General features: G+C 40.4%; 1 protein-coding gene across 1 annotated transcript in view; it reads right to left on the bottom strand.

The window, feature by feature from the left end:
* The window catches only part of MEGF10 (multiple EGF like domains 10), a 124,436-nt gene extending 114,775 nt beyond the window's left edge, over positions 1-9,661 (bottom strand). The window contains exons 1-3 of the mRNA XM_008141362.3: positions 9,531-9,661; positions 2,184-2,285; positions 1,899-1,999 (exon numbers count right to left, since the gene is read on the bottom strand). Of these exons, the coding sequence (XP_008139584.2) occupies positions 1,899-1,999; positions 2,184-2,285; positions 9,531-9,646 (319 nt within the window). The 5' untranslated portion in view covers positions 9,647-9,661. The remainder of the gene's footprint in view (positions 1-1,898; positions 2,000-2,183; positions 2,286-9,530) is intronic.
* Positions 9,662-23,039: the final 13,378 nt, after the last annotated feature.

Consider the following 23,039-nt stretch of genomic DNA (forward strand, 5'->3'; position numbering starts at 1 on the left):
CAGCCTGGACCAGAGCTCTCAGCTCATGCTTATTCTCTAAGATGTTTCATTATTCAGCATCATTTTTAACCAAAGGCATGCAGATTAAGAAGAAAATTAGCAAAAAAGAAAAATGGCACAGGGTATAAACAAAAAAGCATTCTCATATACTGCTGGTGGGAGTATAAATTGGAAACATACCAAATACCTCTGACTTCTAAGAATTTATCCTTACTTATTAATTAAGAATATGAACAAAGATTTAACTACAATAATGTCTTCTAGAACAAGTCAGTTCATAATAGGTAAAACTTAGAAATCACAAATATCCAAAAGTTGAAATTGGTTAAATAAATATTTACAATGCAATAACACTGACATTTGCATTACGTTACACAAGTCCATTTATTGACCAGGAAAGACATTCACAATGTGTTTTTATTTTCTTCTTTTTATTTAGTTAACATTTTCTAACTTTTTTCAATGAACATTTATTATCCTATATAGTGCTGGCTTTGAATAAAATCCAGGGATTGGAAGGAAGAGAAGACATACACTGATCCAAGCCGTGTGTGTGTGTGTGTGTGTGTGTGTGTGTGTGTGTGTGTTACATGCCATTGAGTTGTCTCCAACTCCTGACAACTCTATGAATGAGTGAAGTCCATGTGCTGTTCTGAACAGCCCTGCTCAGCTCCTGTAGATTCATGCTTATGGCATCTTTCATGAAGTCAGTACATATCATATTTGTTTTCCTTTTTTCCTGCTGCCTTCTCTTTCAAAGGAGCCTCAGAGAGGTATTAGTAGCTTATCTGAGGTCACCCAGCTGAGTGGTACTATCACCTGGCACTGCAGATTCTTAAGCCCAGATGTGTCTGATCATTCCTAGTGCCTTCAGATTATAGCAGAACCTTATCTCTCTCTCTGCTACTCAACACCAGTGTCTCGGCTCAGAAAGCAAAGGTGCCCTCCAGCTGTGTGTTGAGCCAAAATATTTGAATAAAATCATTTTTAAAATCTCTCTTCTACATGTCCTATGCACAATGGTAAGAGACCTCGGTTGCAAACTGCATGTCGTGTGATAGTCTAGGACAGTGATGGCGAACCTATGACATGCGTGTCAGCACTGACACGCGTAGCCATTTCTGATGACACACGGCCGCATGCCGAGGATGAAACATTTGCTGCTCCTGAGGATGAAACATTTGCAACTAGAGTCTTGGAGTTAGTTTTTTCCTCAAAGTGACACACTACCTGAGTTATGCTCAGTTTTTTGGCGAAGTTTGACACACTAAGCTCAAAAGGTTGCCAATCACTGGTCTAGGATTTTCTAAAGTGTATCATCAAATAACAAACTTCTCTCAAGACATCTCAGAATGAATTGGTGAGATGGGGAGGGGAGAGAAGAGAGAAAATGACAATAAAAAAGATCTACTTTGTGACCCAGGCTTACAGTCACTTCTTATTGTAAAAGTTCCTCTACTTTTAATAAGCCTCATCATTCTATTCACCAGCAAAGAACACGTTGGCCTCTCAGAAGTTGACTCGGGACTCTGGTCAGCTGCTGTGGGAAAGTTTTGTCTCTGTTCTCTTCTGTGACCTAAATCTAATAACTCCTTGACCCATTTCCAAAGAGACATGTACTGAAAACGGTGATTAACATTACTATATCTGGCCTTGAAGCATCAATCTATAGCATCTGTTTTCTCCTGGAGGGACATTCATTTGGGGATTTTTGATAGGACAGAGGGACAGAGTAAATGCTTCCCTCCTTACACAGACCAAGAAAGCAGCAGCTGAAAGTGAAAGGGAATGACCCACAATGCCCTATCTCCCCAGGCATCCGTCTCTGCTGCCATGAACAGAGGCAAGCCGGCACTGGGAAAATAAGCGAACCTCATAGAAATGAAAGTCTTACTTACGGACACACATTTCCCTGCTTTCATAAAATCCAGGACAACACTGCGATTTGCGCCTATACATAGTCTTCTCCCCATGTCGATAGGCTGTCCGATAACTGATTCTATATAGAGGGAAAAAAGCACAGTTACCTCTTTTGACCTGCAATTAGATTAGAAATAAATAATGTATATTTCAATACAGAGCTATTAAATAGAATAAAGGTACTAAAAGCCAAGTATTTAATGACTGTTATCAAATTCCTTCCCAGTTAGCCAAACTCACAAATATATCCGGGCTTTCATTACCTGTGCCGTGTACACTTAAACCAGTTCAGAATGTCAGTGCAGCTGGTGTAGTAAATTTGGTCAAAGGGATGTGGGTATGACTCTTGCACAGTTACTGAGTAGCTGAAAAGGAAGGAAGGATAAAGAATCAATATTTCTCTTTCTTACATTAATTATATGCTATGTAAAAAAAAAAAAAAACACCACAAAAACAACGCAATCACAGGCTAAATTAGCCCCATTTGCAATTCCATACTGACTTAGATTTTCCATGTTTTTTACAGGTTTTTAGTTGAACCAGAACCAAAATTAAAAATATATTTTAAAGATAAGAGTTCATGCTATAAATTTCAAAAGAAATTCTCTTTTAGAATGCACCATAAATTCTGATATTCCTAAATTTAAAAACATATCACCATATTTTTCCTGTATTTCATTCCATCCCCTCACCCCAGGGGTCCAGGGATAACCAAAACCTTTCACAATAAAAGTTTTCCATCTAAGTCTGCGTGCAGATAATAAGAGTAATCAGCAAAGAGACAGTTTGGGTATTCATAACAGTACATTTTGCTACTGATTCTGGAATATCAGGAAGAGCATATTTCCTGGGTTGAAACTTGGAATAATTTGCTTCTATGTGCCTGCCCCACTTCTCAGACAGTGGAAGAATGTGTACAGCCCCTAAATAAAAACTACTAAAGAAGTCTCTAAAACCAGTAAACGTATGGCTGGTTTAAACAATTAGTCTAAAATAATCATACCAGACCTGTTGCTATTTAGGCAGCCTGTTTTCCAATACATTTTCACTAACAACTTCCGATTAAAGGAAAAGCATAAACTCCTATGGGCCTAAGAATGTGGATAGAAAACATCCATGAAATACTAGTATAAAGGACTTCCAGTGTTCAATCCCATGCTTCATTTTAAAGGAGCTTTGAGTTCCTGCCTGCAGGAAAATCTAAAGAATCCTCCTTTCCATACAGTTTATTTTCTTTTCTTTAACATTCTCTTAAAGATTTCCACTACAATCTTTAGTTCACACTTACAAACAAAATGAGCTGAAATCACGAACTCAATCGCCCAAGTTCACTGAAAGAAGCTATCAACTAGAGAAGGTACAGAAAAAAAGAGGTCAAAATTTCAGCACGAAAAATTCAGATTAGATATAGAGCAGAACCTCCTAATTTGAAAAGCTGTGTGGTGCAGGCCCCACCAACAGTGGCCTTTCTTTCCCAAGCTGGTCTGTCAGTCACTATGTATTTGACTTCCATTGGACACCCATGAAATAATCATACTATTCACACTTTGGTGTTCATTCTTTGGGACACTGCAACTTGGTTTCTAGGCAAATTTAGGGTTCCTCCGCAAATCTTTGGCAGCTGCCATAGGTCTATGAAAAGCTCATTGGATGAGAAGCCAGTATTATAGTTCTAATCTGACACTGGGAAACTGGATGGCCTTCAGCAGATAACCCCACTTCCCTGGGTTTTGATGGTCACCTCTTAAAAACCACGTGGTCAGGCATGGTCTGAAGATCTCTTCCCACATGGCATTCTGAACTTCTAACCCATTTTAGATGACTATTTCCTTTTACTCTAGTCGATGACACCCGCTGTTACCTGCAAGAACAGGTTCAGAGGATATTAGAGTGTGCAATTACCTACATCTGCAATATAACTCCTTTTGGGTAAAGCAAGAGACCTCCATTAAAATATAAATGTTCTTAGAATTAAATTTCACATTAAGCTATTAATATTTTCTTCAGACCCCTAGCAGTGTCCTGAGGTTCAGATGGATGCAGACTCTGAGACTTCCTTGCCAACTTTTTTTCCTTCCTACCCAGCTGCTTGTAAATAGCTAAATTTTGAGGCCTGCACATCGTTTCTCCATTCCATTGTGAGTGAAGAGCAAAGCGAGTGAACGCCCCCTGTATGGGCTGTTGTACGGGTGCAGTGCTACATTGCCCGTGGGAAAAACAGAGCAGCTTTCCACGGGTGCTGCAGGAATAAAAAAGAAACCACTCTAAATTAATGCCAGTTGGAGGGGGGCAGGAATCATTCTATGGGGCTCTACCGTATTAATTTAGCTATTTAGCTTAACTAAATTAGTTTGCTGGAATTTTCCTAAATTGTCCAAGGGCATGTTATGTTGTTAAGGTCTGAATGCCTTCGAGCAAACGTGATCACCAACAAACAATCCTGGCCAAATACATCCCATTTGATGTGGCTTGGAGAACTGATGCCACAAGCAAACAGGAAAAATATTTCTACTAATTTCTAGTGGCCTAGAAGGGTGCTTACACAAGAGGAAATGTGCAAGTACAGGAATTTCCTCTTCTTGCCACTTGCTGCTCTCCAATAGTATACATCTGCAGGATGCTTCTCTGGTTTGAGGATATAAAAAAGCTCTTCTCTATAAAAGGGGAATCAAGCCATTTAGGATTCCAATTCAATAAACACTTATTGAACCAATTCTATGAAATTCCTGGTCTCAAAGAGTTCTCAGGAAAGTCCAGCCTGTAAATACTAAAAATAATGGGATACAGCTCTAATGGAGACATGTAGGCAGTTTGGGGGAAATAGGACTATAAAATTCACTTGAGCATTTCCCTCCGATCTGATTCTTTGCGTTAAAGTTATTCAGAGGCTTACACTCAATTCATAACTGACTGAATGTGAATTACAATTTGGCCAGAAGCTGAGGCTCCCACTTAAGTTTATAGAAGGATTTTAAACTTTGTCGACCCAAATTTATTGTCCCTTTTGTTGTTGTTTCTTATATACATTTTTTCTTTTCTACACAATCTTTCTTTTTTTCTTTTTTAATAGTATTATAGTCACACAACCAAGTTTGGAAAATAAATTTTAAGAAAGAGAGAGAGATGAGAGAATTCCATAACTCTTCCATCACCATCAATAGCATTTTACTGTACTTCTTTCGTCTCTAGGGGTTTTTAGTTTTAGTTTAGTGTATTTTCTTTTTATATTCTTATAGTCATGCTATGCACCTGAGTTTGAAGCCTATTTTTTAAACTTAAGAGTGTATATATATATATATGTCATAAGAATTTTCCATGTCAGTAAATAGTCTTCAAATTCTGATTCCCAAATACTCCCTAAGTGCCTACACCTAATGTACTCAATACCTCCTACTGGTATTCAACTAAGCTGTCACTTTTCCAGGGGCCACTTTCTGGAAGCTGTGTGCTGGTACCGTGAAGGGAAATGTCCCTGATCATTGGCCCGCCTCCTCCAGTCTTTATCACTGCTTCTCTGGCCAATGCCTAGGCTACTGTTGGAACTTAAACAGCACCTCTGCTAACAGTCCACACTTTCACATTCATGAGCAGCTGCTCCAAAAGTCGCAGAGTAGGATGGTCTAGCCCAGCTATTTTCAAGCGGTGTGCTGCAAGAATGTTTAAAACATGCAATACCTGACTACTTAGTCAGGGGCACTGATCTCTTTTCCCTTAGACTGTCAAGTAAAAAAAATGACAACAGCCAGTACAACAATAGCCATCTGGTGTGAATGAATCAAAATTATACTTTTTTTTTTTGTATCAGCATAAGATATATCTTTTGGTGGCTGCATAATTTTAGTAATTAGTTTATGTGCCATGAGATGAAAAAGGTTGAAGATTGTTGATCTAGTCTAATCTCGTTTTCATCACAAATGAGCAACACTGAGCGCCCAGTGCTATTGGGTAGTCTAGACTCACCACTAACATCACGACCCCCAGACACTCCCTGCTCCTCTGTCTCCTTTCAAATGTCACTAGGACATCTAAAGCTTCTAAAGCAGAGAGTGAGGGGCAAATTGTGGTATGAAAGGAATCTGATCTCAATCCTGCACCATTTTAAGCATCCAGATGCAAAACCCTTTATCTCCTGCTTGTTTGTTTAACATTCTCAACACACTGAAAATATATCATCACTGTGATTTTAACCTATTAAGTATTATCCGGGGAGAAACCCCAGCAAGATTTAGTTTAAGGTCAAAGAACTCGGGGGAAATAAGCCATCACCACTTGGACACATTCCAAAGTGGTTAATTACATTTTATCTGCTTAAATTATCTTGTTACTGAAATCAGATATGATAATAATCATCATTTCTTATCTCTGCTTGCTTTGGATTGCTGCTTCAATTACTACCAGTTCTGTGTTCCACCCCCAACAAGTTGGTTGGGCAAAGAACAGCTTCTCTTCATTTGTGCCTTCCTTAGAAGCAACCCCAATAGAGGGAAGAACTTAGACTCACAGAACAGAGAGGATGGGGAGAAGAAATGGGTGATTCATGGAATTACGTTCCAAAAGGATGCTGTGCAGAATTCCTTGGATAACATATATCCCTTGTGTATTTTAAATTATTTAATTTTTCTTAATTTCATTTTAAGTACAACTTCTGAGAATCAGCATTGCTGCATTAAAATGAGGCATACTTTTATTTGAAAATAAATCATTTCTAGGTCTGCGGTGGGGCTAGAGACCCCACATTTCCCACAAGCTCCAAGGTGATGCTCATGCTGCAACTCCGCAGACCACACTCGGAGAAGCAAGCCTCCAGGTGACTCCACGGCTCCCAACCATCGGGTACAGGTGGGTGTTAGTATAGGAAAGCCTGCAATGAGCCCTCTTCAGCCCTACCAGTAAGACTTTTGTCCCTAAGCTAATCATCCTCTCCCCTTTTCCATTTAAGCCCATTTTAGTTTTTGAAAATATACAAGAACCTGTCACCTGCACCTTTATTTGATCATTTTAATTCATCCTCCATTCTCCATGCTTCTCAAAATAATTCCACTTTCCTTTTCCTTTCTTCAAAGAATCATTACTAGCTTTGTAACAGGAAATCTATCCATAAGAAGATTGTAGCTGTCAATCCTTCTTTCATTTCTAGCAGTTCATTTAATATAGAAAAAAATAGAGTCAGGAAAAAATCGCCATCATTTCCCTATTTTTTCATGCTCAACCTCCCGATCCATTAGTGACTATGTTAGAGGTTATCCTAATTACTTGTGCAACAGTGGGATTACATTACATTTAAAAATGAATGTGCCCCTTGTCTTTCTGCCTCTCTTTCTCCCCCCTCCCAATTGATGTCCATTATTAGTCATCTCCTATCAGAAGGTGAAAGCTCCTTCGACAATTATTAATTGAAGGCAGTGTTTTAGACACTTGGGATCATCAGTGGTGAATAAAACAATGCAAGTAAGTGTTGGCAAATTTGGTCAGATACTGAGCAAGGAATCAGGACAAAATGTGTACATGTGAGTGGGTGCTGGGCTATTTGAAGTCTTGGATTCTTTTCTCTTCATAGCCTTTCCCTTGGAGCACTCGTCGGTTCACATTTCATCATGCTCCCACATCCACATTCCCACACACTTCCAGGCCCATATTTCAAATTGATCTTATGAGCACAACAGAGCAAACCACATGAGTCCCTTCCCTCTCAAATCGGCTCTCTTCCTTTTTATCTTTCCACGTGTGCAATGACACCGCCACTCTTACACAGCAGGTTCTAAATCTCAGCCTTTTCTGCTTCCTTCACATCCTATCGTCAATGTTTTACCAAGACCTGATGATTTTTATTTCATGGCATCTTACAAATTTGTTTTTCCTCCCATTTCAACGCTATTATCCTCCAAGAAGTTCAACCACAAGCGGACTCTCCCTTTTTTAAATTTGAGATGTATTTTTATTACGTTAATATTATATACTTTGCTAGTGAAATATTTTATGAACGGTGCTGTAATGATTATAAAGATAATACACAGGTTCCTCCTCTTACATTCTGTATGATATAGTTAATATCACAAACAAAAGAACTTTATTACATATACATATTTCCTCTACAGCTTCAAGTTTCATAGTGATATGCAAAGTGATATGCAAGTTTCATAGTCATATGCAGCTCTATTGATAGATCAGGGAAATGTATTTTTGTTATCCTGATTGCAATACTGCCCATGGAGATGGGAACGAGCCCTCACTGAAAAATAATGCTGTGAAGGAGGAGCCAGTGTGCCCTAGGAAAGCAGAGCTGCTGTGCTGGACAGGTTCTGAGCTTTGTGCAGCCTACCAGTGGGTGATCAGAGTGTGTGCTCTGTGGGGAGTAATCACGGTGCTGACGGTGACAGCAAAAGATACCAAAAAGCTTATGTCAATGCACTTACAGATAATAAAAACACATATTGCTCTCTAGTACTTGGCACCTCCTATTTGTCTGAAAAACTTGCATTTGCAATGTTATTTCTGGATAAAGATACTTTCTTAGCCATGCAAGTAGCACATCAGAGCTCAGTAGACTGCATATGATTGTACTGCACTATCACATGGTTTGTGCTAATTCTGTGTTCCAAAAGGGACCATAAGATCCCCGAGAACAGCCGATTGTTTTGTACTTCCTCTGTGTTTCCTACTGCAGATTGCCCAGGTCTGGACATGACATCATCTGCTCTCATATAATCTATTCAGTCTTGTCCTCCTCCAGTCCTGTAATGACTCAAGCCTTTTAAAAATATATTTTTTTATTTTTTAAATATATTTTTATTTATTTCAAAGAGGAAGGGAGAGAGAGAGATAGAAACATCAATGATGAGAGAGAATCATTGATCAGCTGTCTCCTGCACACCCCCCACTGGGGATCGAGCCTGCAATCCGGGCATGTGCCCTGACTGGGAATCAAACCGTGATCTCCTGGTTCATAGCTCAATGCTCAATGACTGAGCCATACCAGAAGGGATGTACTGACTCTAGTCTTGCTGGGCACAGCCCCTAGAGATCTGCATGGCACTGGCGTCAGGCCACCTTCCATTCCTAGAACCCCGCCCGATCACTGCCACCCGCTCATGTCAGCTCTTCAGAAACATCTTAGGTGACACCACCTCCAGGTAGCTTTACCAGTGTCCCCAGAAATCATGTCTCCCTTTTAGGCCACCGACAGCACAATTTTTTTTTGGTCATACATTTCAAGTACATTGTTATACACTGTCTTCCACTGCTCACTCATTGGTTCCCATACAGAAGTCCAACTCCCCCAACTTATTGTAAATAAAGTCAGAGCAGGCACAGGACCTTAGGGAATTAATTTTAATTGAACGATTAATGTAATGTTTTCCCTGACTCTTACAACCTTATAATCACACCTGTTTAAGAATCAATATATCAAGGTTTTTTTTTCACATAATATATATTCTATAAGACCAAGATGAATAATACTGTCTGATTTATTAGCTATAACTAATGATTTTTACATAAAAGTAACTTTATAATCTCTTGTCAAATTCTAACTTTATATATCTGACTGAGGATGACAGTATATAAAGAAATGTATCAGAAATTATTTCTAAGATTACTTTCAGAACTATTACCTTTCCCAGTGGCTACACACATTAGGGTCTTCAAGATTCAGAGGTGATGCTGTCTTTATCCAGTGGCATAATAATAAACAGAGAAATCCCAGGTATGTGTTCAAAGAAATAACCATTTTTTCTGACGAACACCCTACAAGGAAAAAAAAATCCAAATTAGAAATGCATTAAAACGACCCAAACAGAATTCCTTTCAGAACAGCAGCCACTTGGGACCAGTTGTCACCAGGGCTGAAGCCTGCATAACAGCCATGTATTCAAATAGACGGGCCACCAGATTTCATGGTCCAGGAGAGAGAGGTGTTTCTTATGTGGTGCAGGGTGGCCACTGTTTCATAAATTACTACAATGTGCAAATCATCATTAATTGCCACCACAACAAAAGCCCTTCTCATCCATGCCAGCTAACATTAAAGGAATCTACCCGAACAACTCAAAGCAACACGGGCTTCCAGATTCTCTCATCAGGCATATTTCCCTTCTGGAAGAAGAAGGCTCACAGCGGAATTGGGCCTCATTTGTCCCAAAGCATACATGATGAAACAGAAGCCTCATTGATTCAAGAGAGAAGCACCTTAGGCTCAAACTGAGATTATTCAATGTGCACTGAATACTCTATCCTAGGCACTGTGCAAAACTGGACATAAAGCACAGATCTAGTGCCTGTCCCTGCCCTTTAAGAAATTCATATTTTAATAATTATGACATATATTTCTTATATTTAGTGCTTCAGTTTCCCTACCTGCTGCATAGAAACAAAACCAGTTATTTTACAGCTATTTCTATAAACCAGCTATTTCTACATAGGTGTGCAGAAAAAAGCATAAAACTATTTGGAGGTCAGTGTTAGAGAAAATGAACCTGGTATTACTGAGAGGAATAGACCATAATAGAAAAACAAATAACAACATGGTGTTTTTGTAAAACAGGGCAGCAAAAGGGATAGGAGAGGGAGGAGAACATTCCAAGCAGAGGAAACTGAAGGTGAGGGAGGACCAGGCACTTAGGAGGCTCAACTTAATTCAGTGTGAGAAAGAGACAGAGGGCATATCATGAGTTATATAGGCCATTGCAAAGTTTGTGAACTTCATCCGAGGATAAGGGAGACCTCGGAAAGGGTGCAGTGACACCAGATAGATCATTCTGGCTGCAGGGGAGAGTGACCTGAAGGAGGAGACTCTTAGAGGGAGACCAGGTAAGACACGACTTGGGGTGAACGAAGGGAGCAACATTGGAGTTGCAGGGAACTGGGACATTTTTAGGAAGTAGACCCCACAGGACTTGGTGACTGAACGTGAGAGTAAGAGAGAGAGAAGGGACTTCTGGTGTCGCCCCTTGGCTGGAGGGGGGCCCTCACTGAGATGGGAAGCACAGAAGCCCTCCTTCTCTGGAGGATGCAGCTTTGTTCAGTTTTAAATATGTCGTTTGAAGTTCCTATGAGATATTCAAATGAAGTCACCCACAGGCATTTAATAAATGCCTACTGTGTGAGGTCAGCTCCAGGGTGTAACACTGTAATCATATGTGCATGGACATCATACCCATCTCTTCACCTCCAGGGACTTAGCATTTAGTAAGAAGGAAGAGTTCGTCATACTATGTAAAATTATCCTATCCTATCTAATAAAGAGGGAATATGCAAATTGACTATCACGCCGTCAGAAAGATGGCAGTGCCCATAGCCACAAGATGGCAGCACCCAGTCCACTCAACCCTACCAGAGTCCCCTAGTCCTTTCAGTCCAGCCGGAGGGGGGGTGGGGGGGGGGGACGGCAGGCACATGGTGTGGCCAGACCCACCCTAAGCTCCCCAGCCCTCCAGGGCCGGCCTGAGGCATAGGCAAGCATCAGATGGCAGCTGCCCAGCTGACGCCTGAGGTGCAGGCAAGCCTCAGATGTTGGCTGCCAGCCGCCTAGGGCTGACCCAAGGCGCAGGCAAGCCTTGGATGTCAGCTGCCCAGCCAACACCCAAGGTGCAGGCAAGCCTCAAATGGTGGCTGCCCAGCCGCTCAGGGCCGCCTGAGGCTCAGGTATCCAGGGCCGGCTGAGGCTTGTGCTGCCGGCAGTGGCAGCAGCAGAGGTGTGATGGGGGCGTCGCCTTCCCCTGATTACTGGGTCGCCTCCTGCCCCTGAGGGCTCCCGGACTGTGAGAGGGGGCAGGTCAGGCTGAGGGACCCCACCCCTCCAGTGCATGAATTTTCATGCACCGGGCCTCTAGTATTATAAAAGCCTAATATGCAAATCAACCGAACAGTGGAACAACCAGTGGAATGACTGGTCACTATGACATACACTAACCACCAGGAGGCAGATGCTCAATGCAGGAACTGCCCCCAGCCTGCAGGCCCCAGGCTAGTCAAGGTAGGTGCCACCAGGGGTGTGAGGGGGGAGCCTTGATCGCCCCACCAGTTGCCCCACAGATTGGCCCTGATCGCTGGCCAGGCCTAGGGACCCTACCTATGCATGATTTTCATGCACCGGGCCTCTAGTTTTATATAATCATTATACAGATAGACTTGCAATAGAAATCGCTGATCCATTTACCAATTTAAAATAAGCAATAACTAATTAAAACTAAGTAAATAATTAATTAAAAGTAACCTGTCTATTGGTAAACTAGCAACAACAGGCCAGATTATATAACCCATGCAGTTATTTTCTGGGTGAGGGCTGGCATTTTGAGATGTTATACTAACTTTCCACACCATGAAGTTACCAGTTTTTAGCACTTGGGACCCAAGTGTATTGAATAATAACCTTGTGGTTTATAAAACTAAATTATCTTAAAACAAACACATAAACAACAATAGCAACAAAAACCTAATGTTAAGAAACAGTTTATCCTTCAAATTCAAGGGAATAGATCAAATGAAGAAGTATTAAATTATTCAAAAGCAGGACTGTTTATAAGGACAAGTACATCAGGTACATTACGACAAGTTATCTATATCTAACAACCCCCCCCCAAAAAAGATTAAAACCAAAGAAAATGTTTGATTGGAAAAAAGAAAAACTATATCATTAATTTGTAGAATAATTAAAAGATGGTGCAAGCCATTGGGAGAGGTTATGAACTTTTTAAAGGGGATTTCAATCCTCATGAAATCATTCCAACATTTAAAGCATTTAAAGCAAAATATGGCTTATAAATTGATTCAAATTATTGATATATCTCACAGGCTAACCATCAGGAAGTTGTAAAATCTGAAGCCTAACATTATATAACGAAAGCTATTCCACTGAATAGGGATGAATAAAAAGTAACGATGACAATAAACAACAAGAGCTAACATTTCCTGACTGATTACTGCGAGCCAGATGCACTGCTGAACCTTTTATGTGATTTTCCCATTTAATCCTCACAGTTACTTAACCTAAGAAGTAGGTATTTTTATTGCCTCATTTCCCCAGTTGAAAACACATAAATTTACTGCTAGTGTTTTCCTCATCCATCAAAATAAGTAAACCTTTAATACATTTGATGTGAACAAATAAGCATGGCAAATATCTCTCTGTCTCATGGCTGTATCTATGTCAGGCTAAGTATTTCGTTTCAATGAAGTGTGAAATGTGTATATTCATTTTCATTCTTTCCTCAAAGGCGAAACAAGGGCTGGTCAGCAGTAATCTGCCAACTACTCAAAAATAATTACCCCTAGTTGAAAAGTTTATATCCTGCATCACCATCTCAGATTCAAGCCATCCATTTCCCAATTAGAAATGTTTAGTCTGTAAAGTTAGAAATTGCTGCAAGCAATGAATCAAACTGCCCCAAAATAAAAAAGAACAACGTGGTGTGTTTTCCTTTAATGTAAAGATTTCAGCATGAATCTTTTGGTAGTCCTTCTTGTGTTGCACTTGACGCATGGCTTTCTGAAGGTTTTTACTTCTCTAAGGGGGTGGGTGGCAGGAGGGGAAAAAAAGCTGAATTTAGCCACCTCATTGCTTTTGAAATTCAGCATACAAAAAAATCAAACTGCATTCCAAAGCTGCGGGCTGTCTTCATGAAAAGGAAAACATCAGTACATTTTAAAAATGTATTCATGCTGCATTTGGTTCCTTATTCCCAAAGTATTTTCCAAATTAAAATTAGAAGATTAACTGAATTCTAGAACAATTTACATTAAAGTATAAAGTGTCAAATGCATAAGGAATTGCTAGACTAAGAGGCTGGAGTCATGCAAATTCACAAAAACCTGTAGCGAAAATAATCCAAATGTCTGTATAGGGACGCACGGAGGCACCCGGGATGAGACGGGTGGGGCTCATTCTGAGGCGCCTGTAGACCCATGGGGGTCGAAAGTAGGGAGAGCCGGACTGAAGGTCTAGAGGTTAGAAATCCAAAAAGGTGTCAGCAGGATAATGCTTCCTCTGAAACTGAATGAGCTTCGCATGCCAGGTACCTGGAGCAGAAGGCTGCAGCTTGTCTTGTCTTCTCAGGACTCCTGCTCAAGCCAGGCCCAGACTGGGGCGTCGGTACCATTAAATCCTTCCCCTCGGCTTTCCTGGCTCAGCACTCGAGGCCGTGGAATTGGAGGACCGCGAACCCGAGCCTGGTGACCTCTTCCTGTCCCAGCTGATGTCGCGACCGGACGTTGGTGTGGGCCCACGTGGGTGTGTACTGTGGCCACGGAGAGATCACCCGCTTCGAGGGCAAAAATTCCGGTGGCCACCGGCCACGCACGTTTCTAGGCTCCTGCGAAGAAGTCGTTGTATGCAAACAGGGGCCGCGCTCCGGCTCCCCGTGGCTTGTGCTGTGTAAACGCAGCCACGTGGGCCGCCACGCACTAGAGCGCTGCACGTGCAGCCCTGGACGGCCCCGCCTCCCTATCAACCTACACGCAGCAACTGTGCGCACTTCCAGCTGAGCTGCAATTGCTCAGTCTGGGGCATTGCCTGGACCCTTCAAATAGATCCAAGTCCCATTGTGTCAGTGGACGTGGGTTGACCATGGACTAGGTTGACCTCAGGACCTCCAGGGTGTGCATGGAGGCTTCAGAAATGGTCACTAAACTATGTTCCAACCGTGTGTGTGTGGGGGGGGGGGAGGAATATATATATATGGTGGGAGGAGAAGACAATTCATAAATATGCCAATGAGCTGTAAAGAACTATAGAAACGCAACATTTCACTATGTTCAGAAACATGGATGACCCTTTTGTTCTGTCTAGTTTAATAAAGGCAATGAAAGACAATCAAAATAAAATGCAGGGTGGCCCCCAAAATGTATACACACTTTGAATGATTATAAAGTGAGTGTTTATTAACATCAGTTCATTTTCAAAATTTAAAAGAATCTACAGAACTGAATAATTTTTTTGTCAATGCCTGTTTTCAAACTGATGATCACTCTGGCCCAGGCACTGCTGATAAAGCAAAGCCATGGAATTGCAAACATCAAGAATCATTTTGTTCGGTGTTTGTGCACCCTAAACTTGTCGACTGTTACCGGTTTTGTACCCTAAACTTTATGTTATGTATCCCCATAAAAAAAAAAAAAAAAGTCTAGTGGCACTTTAAGATAAATTTTCTTTGTTCAAAGCTTAGTCTGGTTTCACCCATTATTTCAAATCAGTTAAACCTAAAAAAGGAATGAAAATTGAATTATCAGTTGTTAAAGTGTGTATAGATTTTGGGAGGAATGTCTTATATATTCTTTCCCTTGTTTATTTGTTCTATAGGTTCTATAGGTTTCCATGTGGGTACCTTTTTCCTTTATGTCAACCCCGAAGGGAGAAAGTTAATACATTTTTCTTCCTCATTCCTCTCTTTTAAGCTGTCATCTTATCTTACACTATAATCTTCCACTTTGCAGCACAACTGAAAACAAAATACCATCTTTTAAAAATAGCATTATTTCAATTTTTTAAAAAGGTGACACAGTGTCAATTTGCTTTATTAAAATGGACATTTTGAAAATATTCAAAACTCTAAATTGGGTGGAAAGCTACTTCAGCCATCCAGCCAGTCTTCAGTCTTCAAATAACTTTTCTCAAGGTTCCATTTGACAAAACTTAAAATGTAAAAAAATAAAGAGTCATTTGCATGAACCCCCTACCGCCAAACTTGATTGCATTCCATATCATTCACTTAATTATTATGGAAAAATCAAAACAGAAAATCAGTATAACTGATTAGCGTTGCTAAAGTGCTCCTATTAGAAAGAGGAAACACAGCAGGCAGAAGTTAACTCTTGCTGCCTACTAGGAAGGCAGGCTTTGCTTACCTACCACAAAAACACACGGTAAATAATCAGGTTGAATAAAGTCCTTACAAGGCATGAGTCTGGCCTCTGATGATAGGGAGTAGTTTCTCTATCAGTGTGCTAGGGAGAAATAAATAATGGGGCGTTGACTAGCTGATTTATTTTTGTAACAATAGAGAGATAAATGATTCCAGACAATTCTTTCTGACTCTAAAATCGATTTCCTTCCTAGAATCATTAAGGGCACAGAGAAATAACTTGGGTGCCCTTATCCAGTTTTTTTTCTCAAGCTCATTTCTCTAAAATCCTCTCACAGTTCTCTAAATGAAAATGAATTTCTTGATTAAGAATAGCTACATTTTCACAATCCATCCTGCAACCCCCCACCCTGTACATGTTATCTATAAAGGATGTACTAGCTTTAACCTGAAAGGCTGCCCGTGTGGGGGATAATATGCTGTGTTCTTCCTGTGTCTTTCTTTGAGCCTGTGAATAGAGTATTAAATAACAATATTAATAGAGTATTAAGTATGTCAAAAGAGTAATGCTTGCTTGTTGCCTTGAGAAAATCCCAGATGAGGACTTCCCTGTAAATACTACTTGCTGATAAGAAGAAATCCTAAGGCACTGTCATGATTCCTATTTTCAACATCCAAAGCTAGTTATTCTAATAGCATATTATTGTTCCCAAGCATAACCATTCATTTGAAGCAATACAACTGTGATACATACTTTTTGTCTCGGGGGAGAGGGAAGGGCTCATGTCATTATGCTGACATTAAATACCACAACGAAGATATTCCTCTAAGAAAAATTAAAACATGTTATAAGGGCAGTCCCACAGCATACCTTGGAAGCTGCTACGAATATAAGTTAAATGAGTGTAGCTACTGACATGAATAAAAAAATTCTCAAACGCTATTTTATAAATTGATAATGGTTTCATAAACAACCAAAAAAACCTCTAAATATTAGCATGAAGTGAGTGTTTAGTAACAGTTCTGGCACTTCACATCAAACAAAAATTGAGCAAAGCCCTGGGGATGCCAGGCACTGAGCTACCCCAAGGGAGCTCATAGCCCACGTGAAGAATGGGCACAAATGGACCATTTCAATACAGCATGATGCAGCCATGATTAAGGCCAGAGAATGCTGTGGGAACACAGAGGTACAGCTTCATCAACTTAACCAGCCAACCGTATCTGGGGGAGATCCTGGCTCCCACTTGTCATCAACTTTGGGAAATATTCTACAACGGCCCTATGAATCCATCATCCACAATATATGGAACAAAATCCACAAACATATCTCACTAATGATCTATCTTGCAAGCAATTGTGAGGACTATTCTGACTTAAGGCAGGGTTGCTGCCCTTGATAGTTCCAAATTTACTAGGAAGGAAAATTATAAATAAAATATGATTATTTATCAAATGAGTCAATGTGGAAATAAACTGCTAGAGGTTGAAGAGGAGGAAAGACATCAATGTGAGTAGCAAAGGAACAAGAAAGAGGCCAACCTTGAACAGAGCTCCCAAAAGAAAAAGAACTAGAAGTCATGGCGTGCCTACTTCTGCCTTCTCACCTTACATATGCAATCTCATCCACTAAGATCACGTGTTTCACCTGAAATCAGACAATGAAAACAGAACAGAGAATTCAGGGAGTCTGGCTGATGACTTCAGTGTCTGCCATCTGCCCTCAGCATCACCTCCGGACAATGGGAAGGATTTGGGTAAATGAAAACCATGGGCCATGATGCAAAGAGAAAGGTGTGAGCCAAGTCTCGAGGGTGGAGAGCAGGAGCTCTAAGGAATCCTGAGAAGTGGTGCTGGAAAGGGAGGCAGACTTGGTGAGCAAGGGTTTTGAGCACCAGACTAAGGAGGTCAGATGATTATTTTGTCTGCAGTGAAATGCACTTAATTCTTTGAGCAGGGTGCATTTCTTTATGAAAGAGATGTTTTGGAGATTAAGAGGTGTTTTGGAGAGAAGGTGTGCAGAATCCAACCGAGAAGACAGAGACTGGGGGCAAAGAAAAGTGGGTGGAGGTTAGTGCCTTCAGGTGTGGGGTGAAACTGCCTATCCCAGGGTAGTAGCCTAAGGAATGAGAAATGTATAACTATACGCCAATAAAAGAAAGAATTGGCAAGACTGAGGGAAATAATAGAAAATATGGCTGATATTAGAGACAGCTTTTTGGGGTTTAAACCATTCTGAATCCCAGTTCTGTTTTCTCGGTTTAGTCTGTCTCCTACTGGGCAAACAATACACCTCTCTTTTTAATAGAAAAAGAAACTCCAAACACTACTTCTCACTCCAGAATTTGGTGGATAAAATCATATTTGTTTTCCTAAACTTCTCAAAATTTAATATTCCTCAATAACATACCCATTCATTCTTCTCAACCTGAAGAGTCCTAATTTTTTTGGGCCTGTCCACACACACACACACACACACACACACACACACACACAAAGCCCTTTTATAAAATTTACTCTTTCTTTTCTTTTTTCAACAACTATGCATTGGCAGCCCTAATTATACCCTATTGTGATAGCCAAATGCCAGTTTTTAATGATTCCTGCCTTGTGTGAGCCTGTTTCACAATGAATAGAGTAGATGAGTGCAACCAATTGGATATGGCAAAAATGACAGAGTATACTTCCGAATCTAGGTCACCAAAGGCAGTGCACTTTCCATCTTGTTTCTCGGGTCACCATTCTGCGGGAAGCCAGCTTCCTGGCGTGTCATCAGACCTAAAGCAGCCCAATGAAGAGATCCGCATAGAGAGGAACTGAGAACTCTTGCCAACAGCCAGGTGAGTGGATCTTCCAGCCTCTGTCAAGCCTTAAGGTGACCATGGCCTCTGCTGACACAGTGACTACAACCTCATGAGACCCTGAGCCAGGACCACCAGCTAAGCTTTTCCTGAATTCCTGACCCACAGAAACTGTGAGGTGATGTTTGGTGTTTTAAGCCACTAAGCTTTGAGGTAATTTGTTACACAGCAATAGAGAACCGATATGCCTGTATTTCAATATGTTGATATCCAAAATGTTTTGTTTGACTTGCAAAATAGCTCTCAATAATGCCCACTATTTTGCTGCATCGTCAGTGGCAGTAGCATACAGAAGGAACCACCTGCAGTGAATCTGAGAACTCCTGGCAAGACCCCACACCTTCTAATTCCAATTTAAGTTATTTTGTCCCTCAAGGCTTGGCCCTGGCAATGCTTGTGTTTTGAACATATAAATGAATAAGTGCATTCTAGACTCCTCTCCAGGTTACCTTTTCACCTACAAATAAATGTTCGTTTCATTTTCCTGCAGTTGAACTAGTTTTCTATGATTATTTCTGACTAGATGGTATATGAAATTGAATTACTATTTTTTAATTTTTTATTTTGAAATAATTTCAAATTTCTTTGAGAGCTACAAAAATAGAATAAAGAATGCCCTTCACCCAGACTCCATTTTGCCACATTTACTTTGTCACTCTCTACATACACATATATATGCAATATATATATACTAGAGGCCCAGTGCTCAAAAATCTGTGCACTCGGGTGGTCCCTCAGCTCAGCCTGTGCCCTCTCGCAGTCTGGAGCCCTCAGGGGATGTCCAATTGATGGCTTAGGCCCACTTTCTGCAGGGGACAGCAAGCAGTCTGCCCCTCCCTAAATCACCCCACTGCTGTCACTGGTGGCCTCCCTCTGCTGGAGGCAACCCCAGCAAGCCAATCTGGGGATGGCGAGTGACCGGCCCTGCCCCTCCAATCACCCCTCCGCCACCGCTGGTCGCCGCCCCCCCCCCACATTGCCATCCCCTCCCTCTGCCCACTGGCATGCACTTTGGCTGGCCTGGTGCCACCTGCTCGCCGGTCTCACCTCCCCCCAACCCCCCGCCGACTGGTCATTCTGCCATTCGGTTGATTTGCATATTATGCTTTTATACATATACATATTATTAACCACTTGAGAGTAATTTGTACAAATCATGCCCCTATACCTCTAAATACTTCAATATACATTCTCTAAGAATAAGGGTTACCTATATAATTCTAATACAATTATCTAAATGAGGAAATTTAACATTGATGCAATACTACTATCTAATTTACAGGCCTAAGTCAATTTTCATCAACTGTCCTAGTAATGTAATTATTTTCACACTATTTTATATAGAAAATTTTCAAAAGAAGGCAATTTCCTTTAGAAAGAAAAAGTCAAACTGTAATGAAAGGAAAGAGGAAAATATTAATTCTCTGACACACAGCAGAATGCTTGAGTGTCATCAGAATCTTGGGTCTTTCCTCGCACAAGGGGTGGAACAGTAATGGGAAGCCTAAATATTCACATGGCCCTCTCTAGGGAAGGTTCTTATCCATGGTGCTTATCCATGGTGTGTGCTGCTTTAGTAGGAAAGATGACAGCACTCACTCTGCCCCACCACTGACATGACCGGGGGCACCTGCATGTCCCCTGCTCTCCTAACTCTGAGTCATTATGTAACCCTCAATTCCTGAGACACTCACTATTAGGACACAGATGAGCAATCCAAATCAAGCCATCCTTTTTCTCAAAGGCCATTTCTTAGAGACAAAAGCACAGGGGAACAAAGACTCTATGAGGAAAAGAACTTCCAGGGAACCAAGATTTTAGAGAATTTTCCTGTCAGCTGCATCTATCCAGATTCTATTAACACACACACACACACACACACACACACACACACACACACACACACACAGAGAGAGAGAGAGAGAGAGAGAGAGAGAGAGAGAGAGAGAGAGAGAACATTCCTCTATTTTTTAATGCTTCAAAGTAGATATTATAATTTAGGTTTCTATAATTCATTTGGCTCCCAACACTATATATGTCCTGAGTTCCACAGAGCTTTTGTGCTGAAAATATAGAACAGAAAGTTACAGTTTAAGGCACTATGGGATCCAATCAAAATCTTTCATTTTATGGATGAAATAATTCAAGTCCCAAGTTACGATGACTTGACTATGACCATGGAGCAAGTACATGGATGGTCGAAAGCAAGCACCCAGAATCAGGTATCTTAACTCCAGTCTGATCACTTCTCCATCAGGTAAAACAGAGTCTTTCTAAAAGTTTTCTGTCTCTGTGCTGAAGTAATAATTGCTTCTTGAAATGCAAATTCATTAAAAGTTAGATTCTCCAAGTGATGAAACTATTTCCTGGTCAAACTGAGAATCTGAATTAGAGGGTACATAAGGTATTTCCACATTTAGACTGTACAGATGTTTCCAATAATCAGTGACATCAGGACTCAGCTGCCATTCTTCCCTGGGTTATTCAGCTCTGAACCACTAATCCAGACCAGGATGTGGAGTGACCACAGACATCTCCTACAGTGGGCATTGCCACAAAAGAGTCTGGACACTTTTATCCTTATGGTTTTAAGCCCACAGGGTCAAATCTTTGAAGATATGAGGCAAAATGTGAGGAAACTGCTGAGGAAGTATAAGTAGGCAGAAGAAGGTAATTATTCAAAGTTGCATTTGGCCAGAACATTTAGGAGAAAATTCCTGGGCAGCCTTCCCTTCCACCTCCGCTTCCTTGCCAATCACGTATAGATGCAAATATAAGAAGCCACAACCCAAACCTCAACTTTATGACTCTTAAAATAGGCCTTTGTTTTGGTAGATAAAGTGCCACATGCTGAAGTAGCAGCACCACTTCCTGTGAGTATCTAGACAGACCTTGTATTCAAGAAGTGACCCTGTCTAACCCTGAGTAACAGTTCGAGAACAATCTCATATTGATAGGAAAATGAAGAGCTACTCTCCATACTACTTCCTTCATTCACACTATTCATAATTCTTTCTTCTTATTTCTCTGCGTATTCTTACTTGTCCTTCTTTGCCATTTTTAGGGAAATCCAGGACCTGGATGCTATGGGGAAGGAAAGAATTAGAGACTGAGGTACATTCTAGTCTGACTCAGTGTCAAACTTTGATCACTGACGAGTCACTCATTCTCTCTCTGTTTTATTTCCCTTTCAGGAATATCAGCCAGAAAGTGCAAAATATATGGTCAGGCAAACTTACAATGAGAGCTGAGTTTTCCACTTGCCTGTCTTATAAACCTCCAGAATGCCTGAGACTCACTAACTTTTGTGTGAACATTGCTGTTAGCAGGAAGCTGGGCCAATACTCTAATTTTACAGATGATGATGCTCTGGTCCAGAGGAATTAAGTGCATGTTCTAGGTCACAAAGCTATTTCATTAATAGCTTCCGTTTAGGCTAATGTTAGGCCAAAATTCAAGATTCTGTCAGCTTATCATGCACAGTGTTAAGAATTGCTACATACAAAGATAATAATGATGAACTTACATTTGTTTCCTGGGGCTGATGCCAGTCTACATAGAGTACAAATATACAAATTATAAGCCCTAGGGTTCTTATAAAAGTTTAACACTAAACTATTGAGGAAATGGCCAATATTCTAATAAGGCAATTTATGAATGCTCCTTTTCATTCCAAGGAGGAAGGTGCTCACAGTAAGTTATGTCTACTCAATCTGTTCATCAAAGGAGTAGATTAGACACAGGCTTCATAAAACTTTAGTTAATGGCTGTGGCGAAAGAGTTTCAAGATAAATGGACAACCCCAATTTCTTCAGTGCAATGGTGCATTTTTGGTTCTCTGTGGTATCCTTGGTACCTAGAATTGCACCTGGCAGAGAGGAGGGCAAATGAATGAAGGAATTTAGAAAATAAAAAGTACAGTGAACTTGAACAAAGAATTTAAGAAAAAAAAATCCACTCATTTAAAAAAAAGATTTGGGTCTGGTAAGACTTCTCTAGCAAGATTTAGAATTGGTGAATTGGAAAAATAAAATTCTGTTGAAAAAAACATATTTCAAAAATATATATTTCAAGAATTAATAATTTTCATGTATCATAAGGCAGTTGTGCATTCCTTATGTACTTTAAAATACTTCTCTTTATTATTCTTTAAAAGTTCTCAGGATCAATTTCACTTGTCAATTTGAAATAGGGCATAGTTTTACAACTTCCATGGGCACTGCAGTAATTCTCTTATTCTCAGCCACTTATGCTTGATCTGCGTATTGGAAGTGTTTTGTTTCAAATTTATTTTTCATTATTTTTCAGGCTTAAGTGAATTTCCCAGTGGGAAAAAAAATGTTGCAACAGTTGTCATCTTTTACCTCATGTACTGATTTTACAACTTTTTAAAAACATATCATTTGGCATTTTTATCTGCTTTCCAAAGTACTTTTAAGTTCATTTCAGTCAATGATGCCAACTG

Source organism: Eptesicus fuscus, chromosome 4 (genome assembly GCF_027574615.1).
Source record: "Eptesicus fuscus isolate TK198812 chromosome 4, DD_ASM_mEF_20220401, whole genome shotgun sequence".
Taxonomy (NCBI): domain Eukaryota; kingdom Metazoa; phylum Chordata; class Mammalia; order Chiroptera; family Vespertilionidae; genus Eptesicus; species Eptesicus fuscus.